Consider the following 23,454-nt stretch of genomic DNA (forward strand, 5'->3'; position numbering starts at 1 on the left):
GGAACTATTTCCTACGAACACCTGGTTGGAAAGGTCACTTTACCGAGGAAAACCATTAATCAACATGCTCAACATGTATCATTTGATCAGACATCCCGAGGCTCAGGTGAGTGGATTCCAAACTTTGGGACTGCAACCTTATAATAGTGAACGGCAAATCGGGATGTGGAACTCCTATCGGCGGTCAGAAGATCTGGCACAAATGGGCAATGTCCAGCATCTCAGGGAAGTTTTGGATATATCACATCCACCTTTCTGATGTTGTTGAAGACCTGCTACTCAACAAGTGGCCCTTGAAGGGCATTTTGTTGACTTGGTTTAGTCTCCGAGGTCCAACTTTTAGTTAACGGTATCTGTTACTGGGTTTGGTGGTAAACCCAGAACAAGCTTTGCTACCCCATGCTATGGCAGCAGCATCTGAGCCAAATCATCTTCTTTGGAGCAGTAGATACTAAAAGCAGCACTGTATTTGGATAACGCTAAAGAAATGAGTATCAAATGGGTGCTTTGACGCCACGGTAGCACCTAGCTGAAGGACGTGGCAGGCATGAATTGGAGTTGCCCAGTATGATGGACTGTACAGAAAGTTGCCAATCCCCTTAACACTCCCTAACAGAGCCGCATAAGAAACTAGGTCCTGCAGTACAGAGCAGGAAGAGCATGGATCAGTCAGCTTAGAGCAGGGAAAGGAGTGGTTCAGGCAGCCCAGGGAAATGAGACGCAGCCCTACAGTGTATCCTCCACAGCAGATGTGTAACCCATCTGAAAACTAACAAAGGTAGGCCAAGGTTTATCTTGAATCTTGTGAGAACCCTGTTTCTCGAGGCCTGGCTGGAGCCAGGCCAGGCTTTGTTTAACACTGCGGCTAGACTGTACACACTGACTTTGGGGCCTGTCGGCAACGGGCCTGTATAAAGATTGCATCTGAATCTCAAGAGACCTTATTCCTAATTTACTGTACCTGTGAAGCAACAAGCTTCAGCACATTTGAATTAAGAGTTTTTGCTTTACTTTTCACTCTTGTCTGGCTGTATCTATGAAGGTCCACACTCAACCCTCTCTCATGCTATCACACCCAGACTATGAAAGCTGAATTGCTATGTGACCCAGTTGTACTAAAGGAGTATCAAAAAGAACTAAATACACTAACTGAATGTCTCTACAAGAAATAAATCAACTCTAAATAATATTTTAACAGAAACACTGGCTATCGCCGGTTCAACTGAATTACCTGCGGTGCAAAGATAAGCTATTTGTTCTTTGTCTTTGCTTCAATGCAATTTAAAAGTTTCATTTCAATTTTTTGCTTAGTTTTGAGCACTTTAAGGAAGGTTTAACCTATGATTGAATAAGTACGGAGCAGAGTCAACGTGCTCAGTCAAGGTTCTGAGGCTTTTTCCATCCGTTAAAATATTACTTAGGGTTGATTTATTTCTTGCAGACACATACAGCTGGTGTCTTTATTTTTTCAGTATTAATTTGTGAAAACAACTTACCTTTTTGTTACGGTTAACAACAACAAAGTAGGTCATTGTACATCACCTGAAGATGCAACTACCTAGCTAGAAAGACATGGTGTGGAGAGGACACTAAAGGTCCTGTTGAACATAGTTCAGGTGTTTCTTGGATTTTGTGGGATTATCTCTCTATATAAAAGGCAACCCCAACGTTCTGAAGCCTCCACGGAAGTTGAGGCGCCCGAGATATCCGGTGTGCCCTGGAGTGTCTGCACCATCCTCGCGTCTAAACGTCATGACGTCGAGGGCGAAGCTATAACACTCGAGGGCCGAAACACCAGGTGAACGCGAACGAACCCCGAACAAGGCAAGTAGCTCGGAGGGACGGAGGGAGGGGGCCCCTTGCTAGCGCCCGTTTCATTGCGCTCAGAAACGGGCATTTTTTCCTAGTGTTTTCAATAAAGCTGTGGCCTATAAATTTTACACATCCTGGAGTTGTTTACTTAGTAGAATGTTTACCGAATATAAAACTGGCAAGTAGAGTGATGTGTCCCATGCTCCACTGCTGCAAGACAGCTCCTGTGCAGTACTTTATAAGACACCGTGGTAGGAATTAACTGGATCTCAGTTCAAGGCACCTATATACCCTGCTTACAGAATATACTACTACTACTACTACTACTATTTAGCATTTCTATAGCGCTACAAGGCATACGCAGCGCTGTACAAACATAGAAGAAAGACAGTCCCTGCTCAAAGAGCTTACAATCTAATAGACAAAAAATAAATAAAGTAAGCAAATCAAATCAATTAATGTGAACGGGAAGGAAGAGAGGAGGGTAGGTGGAGGCGAGTGGTTACAAGTGGTTACGAGTCAAAAGCAATGTTAAAGAGGTGGGTTTTCAGTCTAGATTTAAAGGTGGCCAAGGATGGGGCAAGACGTAGGGGCTCAGGAAGTTTATTCCAGGCGTAGGGTGCAGCGAGATAGAAGGCGCGAAGTCTGGAGTTGGCAGTAGTGGAGAAGGGAACAGATAAGAAGGATTTATCCATGGAGCGGAGTGCACGGGAAGGGGTGTAGGGAAGGACGAGTGTGGAGAGATACTGGGGAGCAGCATAGTGAATACATTTATAGGTTAGTAGAAGAAGTTTGAACAGGATGCGAAAACGGATAGGGAGCCAGTGAAGGGTCTTGAGGAGAGGGGTAGTATGAGTAAAGCGACCCTGGCGGAAGATGAGACGGGCAGCAGAGTTTTGAACCGACTGGAGAGGGGAGAGGTGACTAAGTGGGAGGCCAGCAAGAAGCAGATTGCAGTAGTCTAAACGAGAGGTGACAAGGGTGTGGATGAGGGTTTTGGTAGAGTGCTCGGAAAGAAAGGGGCGGATTTTACGGATGTTGTAAAGAAAGAAACGACAGGTCTTGGCGGTCTGCTGGATATGAGCAGAGAAGGAGAGAGAAGAGTCAAAGATGACCCCAAGGTTTCGAGCTGAGGAGACAGGGAGAATGAGAGAGCCATCAACAGAAATAGAAAACGGGGGGAGCGGGGAGGTGGGTTTGGGGGGGAAAATGAGAAGCTCGGTTTTGGTCATATTTAATTTCAGGTGGCGTTGAGACATCCAGGCAGCAATGTCAGACAAGCACGCTGAAACTTTGGTTTGGATGCAAGGTGAGATATCAGGGGTAGAAAGGTAGATTTGGGAGTCATCAGCATAGAGGTGGTAGGAAAAGCCATGGGATGAGATTAATGAACCAAGGGAAGAAGTGTAGATAGAAAAGAGGAGGGGACCAAGAACAGAACCCTGAGGTACACCGACAGGCAGAGGGATAGAAGTAGAAGAGGATCCACCAGAGTGAACACTAAAGGTGCGGAGGGAGAGGTAGGAAGAGAACCAGGAAAGGACAGAGCCCTGGAATCCAAGTGAGGACAGGGTATCGAGAAGTATGCTGTGATCGACAGTGTCAAAAGCAGCGGAAAGATCAAGAAGAATGAGGATGGAATATTGACCTCTGGATTTAGCCAGTAATAGGTCATTGGAGACTTTAGTAAGCGCAGTTTCAGTTGAGTGGAGAGGGCGAAAACCAGATTGTAATGGGTCAAGAATAGCATGTGAGGAGAGAAAATCAAGGCAGCGGCGGTGAACAGCACGCTCAAGTAATTTGGAGAGAAAAGGAAGGAGGGAGATGGGTCGGTAATTAGAGGGACAAGTAGGGTCAAGTGAAGGCTTCTTAAGGAGAGGTGTGACCACAGCATGTTTAAAGGAAGCAGGGACAGTCGCAGTGGAAAGTGAGAGGTTGAGAATGTGACAGATAAAAGGAATAAGAGTAGGAGAGATGGCATTAAGAAGGTGGGTGGGAATGGGATCAGAGGAACAGGTGGTACATTTTGAGGAAGAAAGGAGAAGTGTAGTTTCCTCAATAGTAACTTCAGGAAAGGAGGAAAGGGAATGAGGGGAAGGAGAGAGAGGGGAACGGACTAGTGGAGGGAGAGCTGGTGAGGTAGAGAAAGCAAGGTTTATCTTTTGAACCTTGTTGTGAAAGAATTCAGCAAGGGTCTGAGGAGATAATGAAGGGGGAGTTGGGGGAGGGGGCACCTTGAGGAGAGAGTTCAATGTGGTGAAGAGAAGTCGAGGATTAGAGCCAAGAGAGTTGGTCAGTTGGATATAATAATCCTGTTTGGCACGTAAGAGAGCAGATTGGAAGGAGGTCAGCATGAACTTAAAGTGTAAGAAATCAGCAAGGGCCCGAGATTTCCGCCAGAGGCGTTCGGCGGAGCGGGTACAGGAACGTAGGTAGCGGATATTAGAAGTCAGCCAAGGTTGGGGTTTTGTACGCCTTACAGGGCGGGTCATCAAAGGTGCAAGAGTGTCTAAGGCAGAGGATAGAGTATTGTTGTAAGAAGAAACAGCCTCGTTGACAGACGTGGATGGTGCCACAGTAGAGAGGAGGTTTGAAACATGGGAGGATAGAGATGAAGGGTCAATGTCGTGAAGATTCCTAGATAAATTAGATAGGATAGGATGGGACTGGGAGGGAGGAGATTTAAGTGTGAAAGTTATAAGATGGTGATCAGAGAGGGGAAGATCGGAGGCAAGGAAACTAGAGGGTGAACAGTTGGAGGAGAAGATGAGATCAAGACAGTGACCATTTTGATGAGTGGGGGAGGTGGAGCATAGTTGGAGATTAAAGGACGACGTTAAAGCGAGTAACTTGGAAATATAAGAGTTGGAAGGATCATTAGCAGGAATATTAAAGTCACCAACGATGAGAGAGGGGGAGGAAGGATCATGGAAGAAGGCAAGCCAGGCATCAAAGTCACTGAGAAAGGATGAAAGGGACTTATCAGGGGGACGATAAATGACCGCTATTCGAAGAGGCAGAGGAGAGAAAAGGCGGATAGAGTGGACTTCAAAGGAGGAAAAACAGTGAGATTGAGGTGGAAGAAGGGGTTGAAATCTGGAGGAGGGAGAGAGAAGTAGTCCAACACCGCCCCCACGGCCAGCAGAGCGAGGAGTATGTGAAAATAGATAACCGCCATGGCACAGGGCTGCGACTGAAGCAGAGTCATCAGGGCAGAGCCAGGTTTCTGTTATGGCGAGCAGATGGAGGTGACGCGAGATAAAGAGGTCCTGGATATAGGGGAGTTTGTTACAGATAGAGCGGGCATTCCATAGGGCGCAAGAGAAGGGCAGAGAAGAGGAGGGGAGTAGAGGAATAGAGATGAGGTTAGAGAGGTCACGGTGAGATCTGTAGAGTTTGGATAATAGTTGGTGAGGAGGGCCAGGATTGGGATTGATGTCACCAGCTGAGAGTAAGAGAAGGAGTAAAAGAGAGCGGAGGAGAGTAGGAGAGGTGTGGCCACGAAGGCGTCGAAGGCGAGAGGTATTTAGGTGGAATGGGGAAGGCAAAATGGAGGGAAGAAAGAGACGGAGATTAAAAGCCAAGAGGGAGGAAGAGGGTAGGAGAGAAGGTGAGGTGATGAAGTCAATGGATGGGAAGTGAGTTCCTGTAGCGGAGAGAGGTAGGGGGTGAGGGAAAAGATTAGGAAGGGACAGAGCTAGGAAGAGAATGTGAATAGGGGCCATAAATGATTAAGGTACTTTAGCAACTGGAAAAAGATTAGATACAAAGAGAAAAATGCACCTAGAGCGGAGGCCCTGAGTGGATCGGGGTGGACCCCGGAGAAGGCTGTAAGGATATGCAGATGAGCTGCAAGTCCTCCACAGCACTTGAAAGGCAGCCGGTGGTAGAGGTGGGTACCTCTCAGCTGAGGAATATAATACTTGTTGAAGCAGTAGGAAGAGGTTAACATGCCATTTATTTCAACAGCAGATTTTACGCACTAACTTACCATTTAAAATGTCCTTTTCCATTTTTTTTCTAGCACTAGTATCTGCAAGTTTAAACAAGAAAGTTTATTTATATTTTAAAGTTCCTGTACAAAATAAGGCTCTAGGCCGTTAAAAAATTCTTAAAGTATTTGTTAGGGAAAACGTTAACAGACAGAAATGCAAGGAAATATTTTGCATTACATAAATAAAATGAGAAACAAAAGTTGCAACTACGCAGCCATTCGGAGGAACACTCATCTACCTAAATTTTTTGTCCGTTCTCAGAGAAAAGAGGTCATTCTTTACACTACTGCAGGGTCCAACCAAAATGTGCAACATTCATGATTAATAAGGGGGGGGGGGGGAGGACTTAACATGTCTTAACAGGAGCCCATTTTGATATTTTACTGTTAACCCCAGTTATTAGTAACTAGATCTCAATACATGAAATGGGCTAAAACATCACACGCTAGGGGTAAAATATCACATCTTAACGGTAGCCCACATTGATTGGCCTAGTGGTTGTGGAGGAGTGGCCTAGTGGTTAGGGTGGTGGACTCTGGTCCTGAGGAACTGAGTTCCATTCCCACTTCAGGCACAGGCAGCTCCTTGTGGGCAAGTCACTTAACCCTCCATTGCCCCATGTAAGCCGCATTGAGCCTGCCATGAGTGGGAAAGCGCAGGGTACAAATGTAACAAAAATAAAATAGATACTATTGGAGATTCTACATGGAATGTTGCCATTCCACTAGCAACATTCCATGTAGAAGCCTATGCGGCCACATTGGTGATCTGCAAGGGCCGACTTCTACATGGAATGTTGCTACTATTGGAGATTCTACATGGAATGTTGCTATTCCACTAGCAACATTCCATGTAGAAGGCTGAGCAGGCTTCTGTTTCTGTGAGTCTGACGTCCTGCAGGATGTCAGACTCACAGAAGCAGAAGCCTGCGCGGCCACATTGGTGATCTGCAAGGGCCGACTTCTACATGGAATGTTGCTAGTGGAATAGCAACATTCCATGTAGAATCTCAAATAGTAGCAACAGTGGAGGAGTGGCCTAGTGGTTAGGGTGGTGGACTTTCGTCCTGGGGAACTGAGGAACTGAGTTCAATTCCCACTTCAGGCACAGGCAGCTCCTTGTGACTCTGGGCAAGTCACTTAACCCTCCATTGCCCCATGTAAGCCGCATTGAGCCTGCCATGAGAGGGAAAGCACGGGGTACAAATGTAACAAAAATAAAATAGATACTATTGGAGATTCTACATGGAATGTTGTTACTATTGGAGGTTCTGTTGCTACTATTGGAGATTCTACATGGAATGTTGCTACTATTGGAGATTCTACATGGAATGTTGCTATTCGACTAGCAACATTCCATGTAGAAGGCTGCGCAGGCTTCTGTTTCTGTGAAGCAGAAGCCTGCGCGGCCACATTGGTGATCTGCAAGGGCCGACTTCTACATGGAATGTTGCTAGTGGAATAGCAACATTCCATGTAGAATCTCCAATAGTAGCAACAGTGGAGGAGTGGCCTAGTGGTTAGGGTGGTGGACTTTGGTCCTGAGGAACTGAGTTCGATTCCCACTTCAGGCACAGGCAGCTCCTTGTGACTCTGGGCAAGTCACTTAACCCTCCATTGCCCCATGTAAGCCGCATTGAGCCTGCCATGAGTGGGAAAGCGCGGGGTACAAATGTAACAAAAATAAATAAATTATACCCCTAATGTTAAAAACAAATAATTCCAGAAGTACCATCAGTACAGTACACTATCAACTTTCATCTCATAAAGCCTTTCTGAGACGTTCTGAGAGAAGAAGACATTTCTCTGGTAAGTGAACACTATTTTGCTTTGTCCTTTGGGAACTTAAAGATTGGGAACCTACTAATTGTAGGTTAGTGATAGGCAGAATAAAACTATAAAAAAAGCAAACTTTATCAACTAATCTCCATACTCTTTTCCCCTTAGTTTTAAAACTTGAACTTTGTATCACAGCATTAACAGATAGCCTCTAGCAGGCACTTTAAGATCTAGTTTTGGTTCGGATGATTTGTGCTCTTCAACTTGTCGATTTGGCTTATCTCCATCTTCCAGGTTCATTGAGATTTTTTTCAGTTCCTCCATATCGTCACCTTACATCCTTATCAGTAAAAACTGAAGCAAAGAACTTATTTAGTCTATTGTACAATTTTTTTTTGTTACATTTGTACCCCGCGCTTTCCCACTCATGGCAGGCTCAATGCGGCTTACATGGGGCAATGGAGGGTTAAGTGACTTACCCAGAGTCACAAGGAGCTGCCTGTGCCTGAAGTTGGAATCAACTTGATGACTTTGTCCTACATTCTTCATCATTAACAAAACAAAATACAGAATATAGTATGTTTTCCAATAAATGCCCTTAAACATTTTGATTTTGAAATTAAATACCTTTATTAATAGTAGCAGGCTTTACTGCCATCCTTCCAATAAGGCATTCTTTCAACATGGATTCATAATTGACCCAACGATGAACCTGTAGAAGATGAAACAGTTGACTTTATATAAACATCAAAATATCAAGCTTTATTTGATGAACTTGGTATCCAATTAGGCCCACTAAACTGTGATCACAAGTTTTCCAGAGACAATTTCTTACCTGTGTAACATAGCGTTCCATATTAATAGCAACTACTATAAAAGTTTGACTGCCATATGTACATAAAACACAAACCTTGGGTGCTAACAATGCCTGCCATCAGAGTTGTATTCTTAATATATTAATCATCATATTTACCGAATATGCAAAATGTCCTTAGTTTTAAAGTGGGCCACAAAGAAAAAAAACAAAATAAAACCATGACATCACAAATGATGTCACTACACCATTCTAGGTTACTAATTAATAGCTTATATAACCTGATAAGCAGCCCGATTTTGCATAGGGTATCTAGGTAGATATGAGAACACCAGGCTAAACGTGTTCAATTTCCTGTATATTTTACAAAAGGCTCACTGAACGTGGAGCCTTTCATAAACTACATGAAAGGATCTGGGAAATACACATGTAGACCGCAGCTCCTATGGCAGGGGACTAGCTATCTTAGACAGGAACATTGTTTTTCAAACTGGAATCATTTGGATTGAAATGTTTAAGAGTCGATTTCATACCATACACATGTCGACACTATGTATTAAGTACTTGAAACTATTACAGATTATAATGTTCCCGTTGACTCTTCTGAAGTCCAAACCTAGATGGAAGGAATCCCCATTCTTTGGAACTACAAAGCAAATGGAATAACTTCCCATTCAGCAATCGCATCTGGGGAAAGTCTCTACTGTGCCTAAATGAAGACGCGTTTTCAAGCTGGCTTGAACTGCTCGACATTTGGGCAGGAGCTTGCATGGAGATTTCAAGAAAAAAAAAATCTGCAATGGAATGGGAAAACTCCAGTTTGCAACCCTGCTTTATTAGCTCCAAGACACATTGATCTGAGATAATTTTGGTCCCTCCTCATGGAACCTGGAGAGGTATCCTGCTATTATGAAACCCGAGGAGTGAACCAAGACCCCATCATTGGGAGGTGCGGGAGGCAATGGTAGATCTGGAGTTTGAAGCACAGTTCTGTCAGCATGAAAAGCATCTTGTCTTTATTGAAGTGGGAACCCTGAAAGTTAGATATGCCTGGTCTGTAGTACCTGGCATCACAAAAACTAAGATGTGTCAGAGAAATTAAAAGAATATTTAGCAGAAACCTCAACAAAGATTACGAATATCCAGAAAGAAGTGGATTTGCTTCATGAATTTAAGAATGCAGCAATAAGAGATAGTGGTGATGTTCGGCGCGGAATTGAACAGATCGAGAACTATAATAGAAGATTAAATTCGCGATTGCTTAAATTTCCCAAAACTCCTAGGAAATTCTCCGTTTGATCTCTTTAAAAGATATTTAAATGAGATTTTAAATTTTCCTCTTGAAAGTATTCCCCCGGTAAATAAAATTTACTATATTGTGAATCCCATGGAGAAGGTTGGGAAAAAAATCAGATTTGCAGCAAACAAATGATAATTTGGATATTTCCGCTCTATTAGAACAAACTTTGGATAATTGCACTGGAAGGGTGACCCCTCGTAGTTTCTCTGGTATTTGAGCAGGACTTAAATGCCATTATGAGAAACTACTTCAAAAATTCCAATACCCCTTTTGGAGGGGAAAGGGGAAAGCAAACCCAGCAAAAAAAGAAAACGTTTCCTGGCAATGAGAAAGAGGACATTGGAGACAGGGGGTTCTTTTTTTCTTGCGTACCCATGTAATATAAAAATTGGGCTTAAATAAGTATGTCTTCTATTCACCAGACCAGTTAATATCATTTTTAGATTTAAAGCAACTTAAATAACATCTATTAAGTAATTACTGGGAGAATGCAGCGAAAATTTCCTTAAATATGCTGTTTCTACTTTGTAACCTTCTCTATTTTTTTGTTCCTCCATTTTTGAATTGTGGTCTGAGAAAGCTAAGATAATGTTTCTTTAAAAAGAATTGGATTGTATATTTTCTTTGGCTGTATTTCATAAACAAGTTATGCTTTTTAATTATATTGAAATTAATAAACAAATGGCAATCTCGAGGACTTGGATTCACTTGGGTCTTTAACCACAGTAACATAGTAGATGACGGCAGAAAAAGACCTGCACGGTCCATCCAGTCTGCGCAACAAGATAAACTCACATGTGCCATTTTTTGTACCTGTCTTTTTCAGGGCACAGACCGTATAAGTCTACCCAGCACTATCCCCGCCCCCCCAACCACCCGCCCCGCCTCCTACCACCGGCTCTGGCACAGACCGTATAAGTCTGCCCAGCACTATCCCTGCCTCCCACCACTGGCTCTGGCACAGACCGTATAAGTCTGCCCAGCACTATCCCCGCCTCCCAACCACCGGCTCTAGCACAGACCGAATAAGTCTGCCCAGCACTATCCCCGCCTCCCAACCACCCGCCCCGCCTCCCACCACCGGCTCTGGCACAGACCGTATAAGTCTGCCCAGCACTATCCCTGCCTCCCAACCACCGGCTCTGGCACAGACCAAATAAGTCTGCCCAGCACTATCCCTGCCCCCCAACCACCCGCCCCGCCTCCCACCACCGGCTCTGGCACAGACCGTATAAGTCTGCCCAGCACTATCCCCGCCTCCCAACCACCAGCCCCGCCTCCCACCAACTCCTCTACATCTCCAAACAAAAGTTTACCTCTAAAAGGTAGCTTCTTAAAGGTAACTTAGAAGTCATATCAGCTGTCCAGTGCTTAAGCCAGAGCCATCTTCTTGCTCAGTGTCAAGACTTGGCTGGTGTGGCTGTCCACTAGAACTGGCTGGCATGGCTGCACACTGGAGCTAACTAGTGTGGCTAAGAACCAGAGCTAGATGGAGTAGCAGAATATAGCTGTTTGCACCATTGTGCACTACTGATGACAAGCTGCAGTGGGACTTGAACCAGCAATCTTTGGATCTCTGTGCTCAATCTCAGCTGGTTGCTTTAACCATTAAGCTATTCTTCTATACTGAAGGAGCTCTGTAATACTGCTAGCTGTCCAATACAGTTAAAAGGTGCAAAAGTGAACTAGAAGCATTTAGAGACACTATGGAATACAGCTAGTGGTGTCACTGATACAGTGGTGGCTGGAGCTGGTATGCAACAGTTTTGTCCAGTGTCAGAATACAATACCAGAGAGCAGAGTTGCTGTGCAAAAGCAACACATGTGGATAAAGGTGAGCTGGTTGATATTGTGTACCTTGATATTGTGAATCTGGATTTCTAAAAGCATTTGACAAAGTACCTCATAAAAGAATCCAGAGGAAATTGGAGAGGCATGGGATAGAGTGTAGTGTCCTATTGTGGATTAAAAACTAGTTAAAAGATAGAAAACATATTAGTAAAGAGTAGAGATTCATGCCTTGAATTATAAGCTGAGATCGGCTGTGCTCAAAAAGAATTCTTCCGCCTTTGTTTATTAGTTTAAATAATTCTTTAAATAATATTTCTTTGATCTTGGATCCAGTGTTGTGGTCTAATAATTTAGGGAAAAAAGGAAGGAAAATTTTTTTCTTTTTCCTTTTTAATTTCTTGAGTGATGTAATATTGAATTCTCTTTTTTTTCTTCCTTTTCCGTATTTCTGATTTTATGTATATGCATAAATGATAATGTAAAATGATAAAAATAAAATTAAAAAAGAGATAGAAAACAGAGAGTAGGGTTAAATGGTCAGTATTCTCAATGGAGAAGGGTAGATAGTGGGGTTCCCCCAGGGGTCGGTGCTGGGACTGCTGCTTTTTAACATATTTATAAATGATCTAGACATGTGAGTAACTAGTGAGGTAATTAAATTCGCTGACAACACAAAGTTATTCAAAGTTGTTAAACCACAAGGAAATTGTTAAAAATTACAAGAGGACCTTACGAGACTGGGCATCCAAATGGCAGATGACATTTAATGTGAGCAAGTGCAAAGTGATGCATGTGAGAAAGAGGAACCCGAATTATAGCTACGTCATGCAAGGTTTTCCACATTAAGCGTCGCCAACCAGGAAAGGGATCTACATGTCATTGTTAATAATACTTTGAAACCCTCTACTCTCTGTGTGGTGGCAGCTAAGAAAGCAAACAGAATGTTAGGTATTATTAGGAAAGGAATGGAAAACAAAATTGAGGATGATATAATGCTTTTGAATTGCTCCATGGTGCGACCGCACCTCGAATACTGTGTGCAATTCTGGTCACCAGATCTCAAAAAAGATATAGTGGAATTAGTAAATGTACAGAGAAGGGTGATGAGAATGATAAAGGGATGGGTCGACTGCTCTTCAGCTTGGAGAAAAAAAAAAAGACGGCTGAAGGGAGACATGATAGTGGTATATAAAATACTGAGTGGACTGGAACGGGTAGTCATGAATCGCTTGTTTACTCTTTCCAAAAATAGGAGGACTAGGGGCATGCAATGAAGCTACAAAGTATTAAACTTAAAACAAATTGGAGAAAACATTTCTTCGCTCAACATGTAATTAAACTCTGGAATTCGTTTCCAGAGAATGTGGTAAAAGCAGTTAGCTTAGTGGGGTTTAAAAAAAGGTTTGGATAGCTTCCTAAAAGAAAAGTCCATAAGCCATTATTAAGATGGACTTGGGGAAAATCCACTGTTTATTTCTAGGATAAGCAGCGTAAAATGTATTGTACTGGTTTGACTTGTAACCTGCATTGGCCACTGTTGGAAACAGGATGCTGGGCTTGACAGACCTTCGGTCTTTCCAGAATGGCAACACTTATGTACTTATTAACACAGCTAACCTTAGCACTGTAGCGTAGTGTTAGCTGTCCCGGCCATGCAATGAACTGCTTATCAAGGCAAGCAATATGCGAGAGTGAAGTAAAAAAAAATGCTTCATTTGAAACACAGCTGAGTTCCAAAGCTTCTAACATTATGCACAAACCAAACTTGAATATGTGATCTTCAGGTTGAAAGCCAGTCACACATTCCACTGCACCTGCAGAAAACCCAGCAGGGCAACACTGAGTCTCCATGGTTACCATGAAGACCAAGCGAGACTTAAGAACGGGGAGGGGGGGACGACGACACGGAACAAAAACCTCAAGATGTAACACTTCTCACAGAAAGATGGAGCCAACTGCTATACTAAGATGATGAAAAAAGGAATACCTGTACTGCCAATATAAATAGAGTTCTGGTAACCAAAAAAATGTTCATATATGAAGTGAGGGAAACTTTCAGGGTGTTTTTTGTCACCCCACGGGGCCTTCACAGGTTTGAAAACCACAGGACACCGCAATTCCGCGAACCTCCCAGCTGAGCAGTCCTCTTGCCAGGAGAAAAACACAGAGACAACCCTCCAGTGGCCGTCCCTCCTCCTGGTCCCCTTGTCCAAGATTTACAAACTCCCAACCAACAGCCTTTCTTTTTCCCCTTTATTTATTTTCTCCAACACAGTCCTTGATACACACAATCAGCAGGTTTTTGCTTCAACTTTTCCTTCACTCCCTTCTCATTACCTCTTGGGAGATGAATGGGGTCCCACCCAATCTCTGTCAATCTCTAACATCTGACAGCCCTCTCCTGACCCCAGTTGAAAACCCTCACCTCCTGTTGGAGTGCTTCTGAATCCACTTCTTTCCCTCTTTCATTAAGTCACAGAACCATGTGGCCAGGAGCCCTTTTACCTGCCCACCTTTACATTGAACTAAGGATGAAATGTCCACGCTCTCCTGAAGTCTCCTCTCTCTCCAATCCTCCTCCACCTTCCCCCGACTGCCAGTCCATGGGCTCCTCTACAGCTTTCCCATCATCATTATCCCCCTCTCCCAGCTGTTTCCTATTCTGTTCATCCAGGCCTCCCAGATCCTCCTCCTTTCTCCTAGGATTCTGGGACTCGTAGTGGGGGGTAACACTTCCTGATCCTACCCCGGTCTCTCTCTCAAGGGCTGTTGGGACTTGTAGTCTTTCAGCTTCATTGACCACAATGGTGAAGGAGACAGACTGTTTTCCCGCACTGGCCCTGAACCCTTGATTCTGGCCCTTTCGGCTCTGTTTTCCCCGTGGCGGTCTAGAGTACCCAAGCGACTTCCCCCTCCCCGCTTCTCCTGCTTGGCGACCCTCGCTCCCCACCTGATCACACGCAGTGGGGGGGTTTTTTGTATATTTTCTTTGGATACTATTCCACCGCCCTCTTCTTTTTTTTTTTTTATTTCTCTTTATTAAATTTTTTTTTTTTTTTTTTTTAATTATATTGTTTATTGTTTTTCAATTTCGCTAATACACAAAATTGATAAGAAAAATCAGTAAGTGAGGTTACAATATCAAACAAAATCTATTACCAAATTATTTCCTCAGAAACCAATATAAGTCCACATTTGGGAGTTCAAAATATAGGTAACAGTTGAAGAACTTAAGGAAAGAAAAATAAAACAAAATAGTAGATAGGCGTGATTTGGACTTTCTTTATATCATCAAACATTATTTATAGTTGGTAGAATTGTTCCAATTGTCCTTCTAGATGTTATAAATGCTTCCAGTTGAGAGGGATCAAAAAAGACAAATTTTTCAGACCGATAGGTAACCAAACATTTGCAAGGAAATTTTAAAAAGAAAGTTGCTCCTATTTGTAACGTTTCCTGCTTCTTCTGAAGAAATTTCTTCCTCCGTGCTTGTGTTTCTCTCGACACATTAGGGTAGACATTAATCTTATATCCCTTAAAGATCTTTTCACGATTTTTATAAAATAGTTTAAAGATCCAAAATTTATCTGAGGAAAAAGTAACAGTCGCTACTCTTTATTAAATTTTTAACAATCATAATAATCTCTTATGAGTGTTTACACAAATAGGTAATACAATAGAAAATAAGAAAAAATTCAAATCTAAGGTTTCCTTTCTACCTTCCACAATACTATTAAGAAAACGATCCAAGAAAGAAAAATTAAACACAGGCAAAACAAATTGAAGAGAACATCTTGTCCCGAGTGGTCACTCTAAGCTGTCATACAGTACTACTTATCTAGTACTTATCAGGAAATCCTCCAACTGATTGGGTTCAAAAAACTGATAGGATTTAGACTGGTGCAATACTCTACATACACAAGGAAATCTTAACAGGAAATTAGCACCTATTGCAAGCACTCTAGCGTGCAAGGTTAAAAATACCTTGCGTCTCTTTTGTGTATCCCTAGATAAATCCCGGGTACACTCTTATCTTTGAACCCAAAAATAAAGAATCTAGATGTCTAAGGGAAAGTCTGAGCACTGCATCTCTATCTAATTCCAGTGCAAAGGTAGTTAACAAAGTTGTTCTTTGAGTTATCACCTGAAGTGACGATTCATTACCTCCTCCTTCTGGGCTTGCGAATTTTCCTTTACATCTTTAGTGTTAGTTTGCAAATAAAAAGCCCGAGTTATTGGGAGGCAATGAATTCTCAGACATACCTAATATCTCAATCAAATACTTCCTAACCATTTACAATGGAGTAACAAGCGGTGATCTAGGAAAGTTTATAAAACGTAAGTTCAGTCTTTTAGAGTGATTTTCTAAATACTCCAATCTCCTTGAAGTAAAGTTCTTGTCTTTTAGAAAAGCTTGATCCATGAGCTCAACCTTCTCAGTTCTTTCAGCCAGAGCTTTAACTTCAGAGGTGTGGAGATCATTAGTTTGCAATTGAGCCAACACAGTCTCAGCTAGAATCTTAATTGTCTCGGTATTTTTTTTTAACCAAAGTTTGTAGTGTGGAGTGCATGTTGGAAGTTAAGTCCCACAGTGACTCTAAGGTCACTACGGCTGTTTTTTTTCCGTTTTCCCTGTTAAAAACTCCAGGAGGGGAGCTTTAACAACCTGGTCCAGAGTACTCACTGTTTTTGATCTTACTACAGGACTAGAATTAAAGACTGGTTCAACCAGGTTGCTATCATCCAGTTTTCCTTCTGTCTCCAGCAAGTTCCCTCTCCTTTCACTCTGTTCTCCTCCTGGGAGTAGCGTGGCAGGACTTGATGGAGTACTTCCTCGTCAGGGGGAGGAATGCTGGCTTCGGCCTAACCCCTGGTAAGCCTTTCCTCAGCTGAGAGGTACCCACCTCTACCACCGGCTGCCTTTCAGGTGCTGTGGAGGACTTGCAGCTCATCTGCATATCCTTACAGCCTTCTCCGGGGTGACACCCAGGTCCACCCCGATCCACTCAGGGCCTCCGCTCTAGGTGCCCAGCGCTCCCACCAGGTGCTGTGGAGGACTTGCAGCCCTTCTGCATTTCCTCACAGCTGTATCCGGGGTGACTCCAGTTCCACCCCGATCTTCCCAGGGCCTTCTCTCCAAGTGCCCAGAGTTCCCAGGTGCTTTTTGGCTAGGATCAGGCGACCCTCAGGGGGAGGAATGCTGGCTTCGGCCTAACCCCTGGTAAGCCTTTCCTCAGCTGAGAGGTACCCACCTCTACCACCGGCTGCCTTTCAGGTGCTGTGGAGGACTTGCAGCTCATCTGCATATCCTTACAGCCTTCTCCGGGGTGACACCCAGGTCCATTTTTCTCTTTGTATCTAATCTTTTTCCAGTTGCTAAAGTACCTTAATCGTTTATGGCCCCTATTCACATTCTCTTCCTAGCTCTGTCCCTTCCTAATCTTTTCCCTCACCCCCTACCTCTCTCCGCTACAGGAACTCACTTCCCATCCATTGACTTCATCACCTCACCTTCTCTCCTACCCTCTTCCTCCTTTTTGGCTTTTAATCTCCGTCTCTTTCTTCCCTCCATTTTGCCTTCCCCATTCCACCTAAATACCTCTCGCCTTCGACGCCTTCGTGGCTACACCTCTCCTACTCTCCTCCGCTCTCTTTTACTCCTTCTCTTACTCTCAGCTGGTGACATCAATCCCAATCCTGGCCCTCCTCACCAACAATATTATCCAAACTCTACAGATCTCACCATGACCTCTCTAACCTCATCTCTATTCCTCTACTCCCCTCCTCTTCTCTGCCCTTCTCTTGCGCCCTATGGAATGCCCGCTCTATCTGTAACAAACTCCCCTATATCCAGGACCTCTTTATCTCGCGTCACCTCCATCTGCTCACCATAACAGAAACCTGGCTCTGCCCTGATGACTCTGCTTCAGTCGCAGCCCTGTGCCATGGCGGTTATCTATTTTCACATACTCCTCGCCCTGCTGGCCGTGGGGGCGGTGTTGGACTACTTCTCTCTCCCTCCTCCAGATTTCAACCCCTTCTTCCACCTCAATCTCACTGTTTTTCCTCCTTTGAAGTCCACTCTATCCGCCTTTTCTCTCCTCTGCCTCTTCGAATAGCAGTCATTTATCGTCCCCCTGATAAGTCCCTTTCATCCTTTCTCAGTGACTTTGATGCCTGGCTTGCCTTCTTCCATGATCCTTCCTCCCCCTCTCTCATCCTTGGTGACTTTAATATTCCTGCTAATGATCCTTCCAACTCTTATATTTCCAAGTTACTCGCTTTAACGTCGTCCTTTAATCTCCAACTATGCTCCACCTCCCCCACTCATCAAAATGGTCACTGTCTTGATCTCATCTTCTCCTCCAACTGTTCACCCTCTAGTTTCCTTGCCTCCGATCTTCCCCTCTCTGATCACCATCTTATAACTTTCACACTTAAATCTCCTCCCTCCCAGTCCCGTCCTATCCTATCTAATTTATCTAGGAATCTTCACGACATTGACCCTTCATCTCTATCCTCCCATGTTTCAAACCTCCTCTCTACTGTGGCACCATCCACGTCTGTCAACGAGGCTGTTTCTTCTTACAACAATACTCTATCCTCTGTCTTAGACACTCTTGCACCTTTGATGACCCGCCCTGTAAGGCGTACAAAACCCCAACCTTGGCTGACTTCTAATATCCGCTACCTACGTTCCTGTACCCGCTCCGCCGAACGCCTCTGGCGGAAATCTCGGGCCCTTGCTGATTTCTTACACTTTAAGTTCATGCTGACCTCCTTCCAATCTGCTCTTTTACGTGCCAAACAGGATTATTATATCCAACTGACCAACTCTCTTGGCTCTAATCCTCGACTTCTCTTCACCACATTGAACTCTCTCCTCAAGGTGCCCCCTCCCCCAACTCCCCCTTCATTATCTCCTCAGACCCTTGCTGAATTCTTTCACAACAAGGTTCAAAAGATAAACCTTGCTTTCTCTACCTCACCAGCTCTCCCTCCACTAGTCCGTTCCCCTCTCTCTCCTTCCCCTCATTCCCTTTCCTCCTTTCCTGAAGTTACTATTGAGGAAACTACACTTCTCCTTTCTTCCTCAAAATGTACCACCTGTTCCTCTGATCCCATTCCCACCCACCTTCTTAATGCCATCTCTCCTACTCTTATTCCTTTTATCTGTCACATTCTCAACCTCTCACTTTCCACTGCGACTGTCCCTGCTGCCTTTAAACATGCTGTGGTCACACCTCTCCTTAAGAAGCCTTCACTTGACCCTACTTGTCCCTCTAATTACCGACCCATCTCCCTCCTTCCTTTTCTCTCCAATTACTTGAGCGTGCTGTTCACCGCCGCTGCCTTGATTTTCTCTCCTCACATGCTATTCTTGACCCATTACAATCTGGTTTTCGCCCTCTCCACTCAACCGAAACTGCGCTTACTAAAGTCTCCAATGACCTATTACTGGCTAAATCCAGAGGTCAATATTCCATCCTCATTCTTCTTGATCTTTCCGCTGCTTTTGACACTGTCGATCACAGCATACTTCTCGATACCCTGTCCTCACTTGGATTCCAGGGCTCTGTCCTTTCCTGGTTCTCTTCCTACCTCTCCCTCCGCACCTTTAGTGTTCACTCTGGTGGATCCTCTTCTACTTCTATCCCTCTGCCTGTCGGCGTACCTCAGGGTTCTGTTCTTGGTCCCCTCCTCTTTTCTATCTACACTTCTTCCCTTGGTTCATTAATCTCATCCCATGGCTTTTCCTACCACCTCTATGCTGATGACTCCCAAATCTACCTTTCTACCCCTGATATCTCACCTTGCATCCAAACCAAAGTTTCAGCGTGCTTGTCTGACATTGCTGCCTGGATGTCTCAACGCCACCTGAAACTAAATATGACCAAAACCGAGCTTCTCATTTCCCCCCCCAAACCCACCTCCCCGCTCCCCCCGTTTTCTATTTCTGTTGATGGCTCTCTCATTCTCCCTGTCTCCTCAGCTCGAAACCTTGGGGTCATCTTTGACTCTTCTCTCTCCTTCTCTGCTCATATCCAGCAGACCGCCAAGACCTGTCGTTTCTTTCTTTACAACATCCGTAAAATCCGCCCCTTTCTTTCCGAGCACTCTACCAAAACCCTCATCCACACCCTTGTCACCTCTCGTTTAGACTACTGCAATCTGCTTCTTGCTGGCCTCCCACTTAGTCACCTCTCCCCTCTCCAGTCGGTTCAAAACTCTGCTGCCCGTCTCATCTTCCGCCAGGGTCGCTTTACTCATACTACCCCTCTCCTCAAGACCCTTCACTGGCTCCCTATCCGTTTTTGCATCCTGTTCAAACTTCTTCTACTAACCTATAAATGTACTCACTCTGCTGCTCCCCAGTATCTCTCCACACTCGTCCTTCCCTACACCCCTTCCCGTGCACTCCGCTCCATGGATAAATCCTTCTTATCTGTTCCCTTCTCCACTACTGCCAACTCCAGACTTCGCGCCTTCTGTCTCGCTGCACCCTACGCCTGGAATAAACTTCCTGAGCCCCTACGTCTTGCCCCATCCTTGGCCACCTTTAAATCTAGACTGAAAACCCACCTCTTTAACATTGCTTTTGACTCGTAACCACTTGTAACCACTCGCCTCCACCTACCCTCCTCTCTTCCTTCCCGTTCACATTAATTGATTTGATTTGCTTACTTTATTTATTTTTTGTCTATTAGATTGTAAGCTCTTTGAGCAGGGACTGTCTTTCTTCTATGTTTGTACAGCGCTGCGTATGCCTTGTAGCGCTATAGAAATGCTAAATAGTAGTAGTAGTAGGGTTGCGGGGGAGCCGCATGTTCGACGGGGCTCAGGGAAGCCCCGTCTATACTGTTGGCTAGCGTCAAGGCGCTAGCTCCGGCAGCAGGAGTCGACACTATCTCGGGGCCTGGCGCAATTCCATACCGTTCCAATGTTGTTTGCTGAAGTTGGTGGGTTCCGCCAGGGGTAGAGGGAGCCTCCCTGATTTTGCCTCTCCGTTTGCCCATCGCAATCGACAGGCAAAACGCCTTCTTCAGCGTCTAACGGAGGTAGGTTGGAGCGCGTCTGGTGATTAAACTCACAACGTCGCCATCTTGGATCCGTTCCACCGCCCTCTTCTTTGCTACTATACAGAGTACGCCTGCCATCATTCCGCTTTTCGACTCATCGTAACACTTACAGGTTGTAAGACTGTCACCTCCTTGCAGAAACAAACCTGTGACCACAGTTTCTCACAGTCAGAAACCTTTCTAATGCATTTACTTCTGTCATTTTTGTCCTGTTGCACAAGTTTCCTTTCGCGATCGCTTTACTTCAAATGATTGCTTTTCAGAATCAATCAGCCTTGAACACTTCTTCCAAAAAATATAGAAATGGACCCACTTGACTATTCTTAACGATATGTCTAGAGCACAAACAATAATGCAGTCTTGTCATGCTTGATTGCTGAGCAGTAAGCATGATGGCTCATTGGCACTGCCGTTTCCCAGAAAGAGGTGTGAATTATCTTCCCAATCCAAACCCTCTTCCATACCGGGGTTTCAATGGAACACAGGAAAAGAAAAATTGTTGAAAAAAAGAGAGCCATCGGTAGTCCGAAGCCTCGAATTATGAGAGTAGAATAGATTGTTTCTGTTTCGGGATGCAATTATAAGTCACAGAAGTGACTTCCTCAAAATTTTCAGCTGTGTTGTACCCTCTCAGAAGTTCTAAGCAACTTTTAAGGGCTTAGAAAATTCTGAGCTCTTTTTCCGGGAGCTGTTTGCTGGACATGCTGTGAACCACAGGGATGGGAACAGGGCATGTGGGGATGGGACGGGGATGGGGACAGAGCCTGTGGGAACGGGGACAGACTTAGTCCCTGTCTCATTCTCTAATGCAGATGACGATGTTTTGATTTTTTTTTTTTTTTGAAAAACAAGCAAAAGTGCTGGCCAAAACTGACAAAACTTGCACGGGAGATCCTGTGCATTCCTGCTACCGGCACATCTTCTGAGAGGACAGTTTCTATTGTGGGAAGGACTGTAGAAGACAGAAGAGCTAGACTGAACGGTCCATCCAGTCTGCCCAACAAGATAAACTCATTTTACACGGTATGTGATACTTTATATGTATACCCGAGTTTGATTTGTCCTTGCCTTTCTCAGGGAACAGACTGTAAAATCTGCCCAGCACTGGTTTTACTCTCCAATTACCAGCGTTGCCACCCAATCTCCGCTAAGACTCCGTGGATCCATTCCTTCTAAACAGGATTCCTTTGTGTATCCCACGCATGTTTGAATTCCATTACCGTTTTCATCTCCACCTCCTCCCTCCTGAGTCTGCCCCCTTCAACCTCAATTCATGTCCTCTAGTTCTACCGCCTTCCCGTCTCAGGAAAAGGTTCGTTTGCGGATTAATACCTTTCAAATATTTGAACATCTGTATCATGTCACCCCCTGTTTCTCCTTTCCTTCAAGGTATACATGTTCAGGTTACCCTCATTTGCAATGCAATCCCTTCTATTTATAGTTGCCCTTAATATATGTCTTGCTGAACCAATCCCCGTCCTCTGGAGGCATCGGCCTCAGCCTAAATTTCCACCCCCTAATTGCCCTCAGGTAAGCACCATTTGTCCTACTCTGTTAGTACTGGCCCTTGCGTTCATCACCTCTCATTCTGTTCCTCAGCTGAAAGTAGGTCTCTTGCTCGCTTCGTGGAAAGAATTTTGTTATCAGGGACCTCCTGTTCTCTGATAAATTTGATATTCTTTGTCTAGTTGAAACCTGTGAGACTTTACCGCTAAGTCAATGGCTGGCGGTAAGGTCGCAGACCCAAAATGGACACGCGGCAATTTTGATTTTGACGCACGTTCATTTTCCGCAAAAATAAAAGGCCTATCCCAACGACCCCACGTAACCCTCCTCACCTACCAACACAGCATGACTATGATTGAACAGGACAACACGCAATCTTCATCCATTCGACCCTCCACTTATACCTCATACGATCACTATACAACTTTGTATTTGTTATCCACCGACTGGGCAAACGCCTTTGACGGTACTATGTAAGCCACACTGAGCCTGCAAATAGGTGGGAAAATGTGGGGTACAAATGCAATAAATAAATAAATAAAGAGATAAAGCATGTATTTACTTGTCCCTTTGGCCCACATCTGATGCTAGGTTCTGTGGTCCAATTTAAGGAGCTACTCTTTTCCCCCCTTCAAAGAAACTAATTTTTCATGCTCCCGTCTCACAACAAAAGATTAAAGACAAATGGACTCAGACTATGTTATCACTTTTCAACAGTCTCTCTGTGCTCCCCCTCTATTACATATTATTAGATTTGCCTATCCCGAGGGCCCTTCAAAAAAGCCAAAAGGAAATTATGCTGCTAAAACAGTCCCAAACACTTCAATTATCTAGGAAAACATACGCACTAATTGGTGTTACAGAATACAGGGCTTTCTTTCTGTAGGAGGATATATCAGACCACTCAAGTCATTTCAAATATGAAAACTGTATTACACAGACAGAATACAGTGTTCTTATAAATCAAGAGCAGCTGTGACTCATCCATTAACACAAAAATACATATGTAAACCCTATGCACTAAAAACCAGTCAGGATTAAGTTAAATGGAAAAAGTGCGTCCATGCCAGACTAGATGGAAATCATTTTTCTCCAGTTCTCACAATTAAATGCATCAAAATCCTCAAGTTGCTGACTTGTCACTTTTATCTTATCCTTGTGTCCTTCTGTCTGTCCTTCCCTTATCCTTATTGATCCTGTCTGTTTGTCCTGATTTAGATTGTAAGCTCTTTTGAGCAGGGACTGTCTTTCTTCATGTTCAATTTTACTAAAGTCAGCACGCTTGAAATCCAGGACTGAGTTTAGAGTGGCCGCCCTCCACTTCAGCCGTTATATCAAACCAAACCGTTTGATGGTCACTGCTTCCCAGGTGTGCACC

The 23,454-nt window shown here is 44.1% G+C and overlaps 1 protein-coding gene across 1 annotated transcript in view; it reads right to left on the bottom strand.

Annotated features, from left to right (window-relative positions):
• Positions 1–23,454, bottom strand: part of LOC115467293 (cytochrome b5 reductase 4-like) — a 178,570-nt gene that overhangs the window by 116,837 nt on the left and 38,279 nt on the right. The window contains exons 4-5 of the mRNA XM_030199138.1: positions 8,213–8,297; positions 5,804–5,845 (exon numbers count right to left, since the gene is read on the bottom strand). Coding sequence (XP_030054998.1) covers positions 5,804–5,845; positions 8,213–8,297 — 127 coding nt within the window. The remainder of the gene's footprint in view (positions 1–5,803; positions 5,846–8,212; positions 8,298–23,454) is intronic.

Source organism: Microcaecilia unicolor, chromosome 3, assembly GCF_901765095.1.
Source record: "Microcaecilia unicolor chromosome 3, aMicUni1.1, whole genome shotgun sequence".
In the NCBI taxonomy this organism is placed as follows: Eukaryota; Metazoa; Chordata; class Amphibia; order Gymnophiona; family Siphonopidae; genus Microcaecilia; species Microcaecilia unicolor.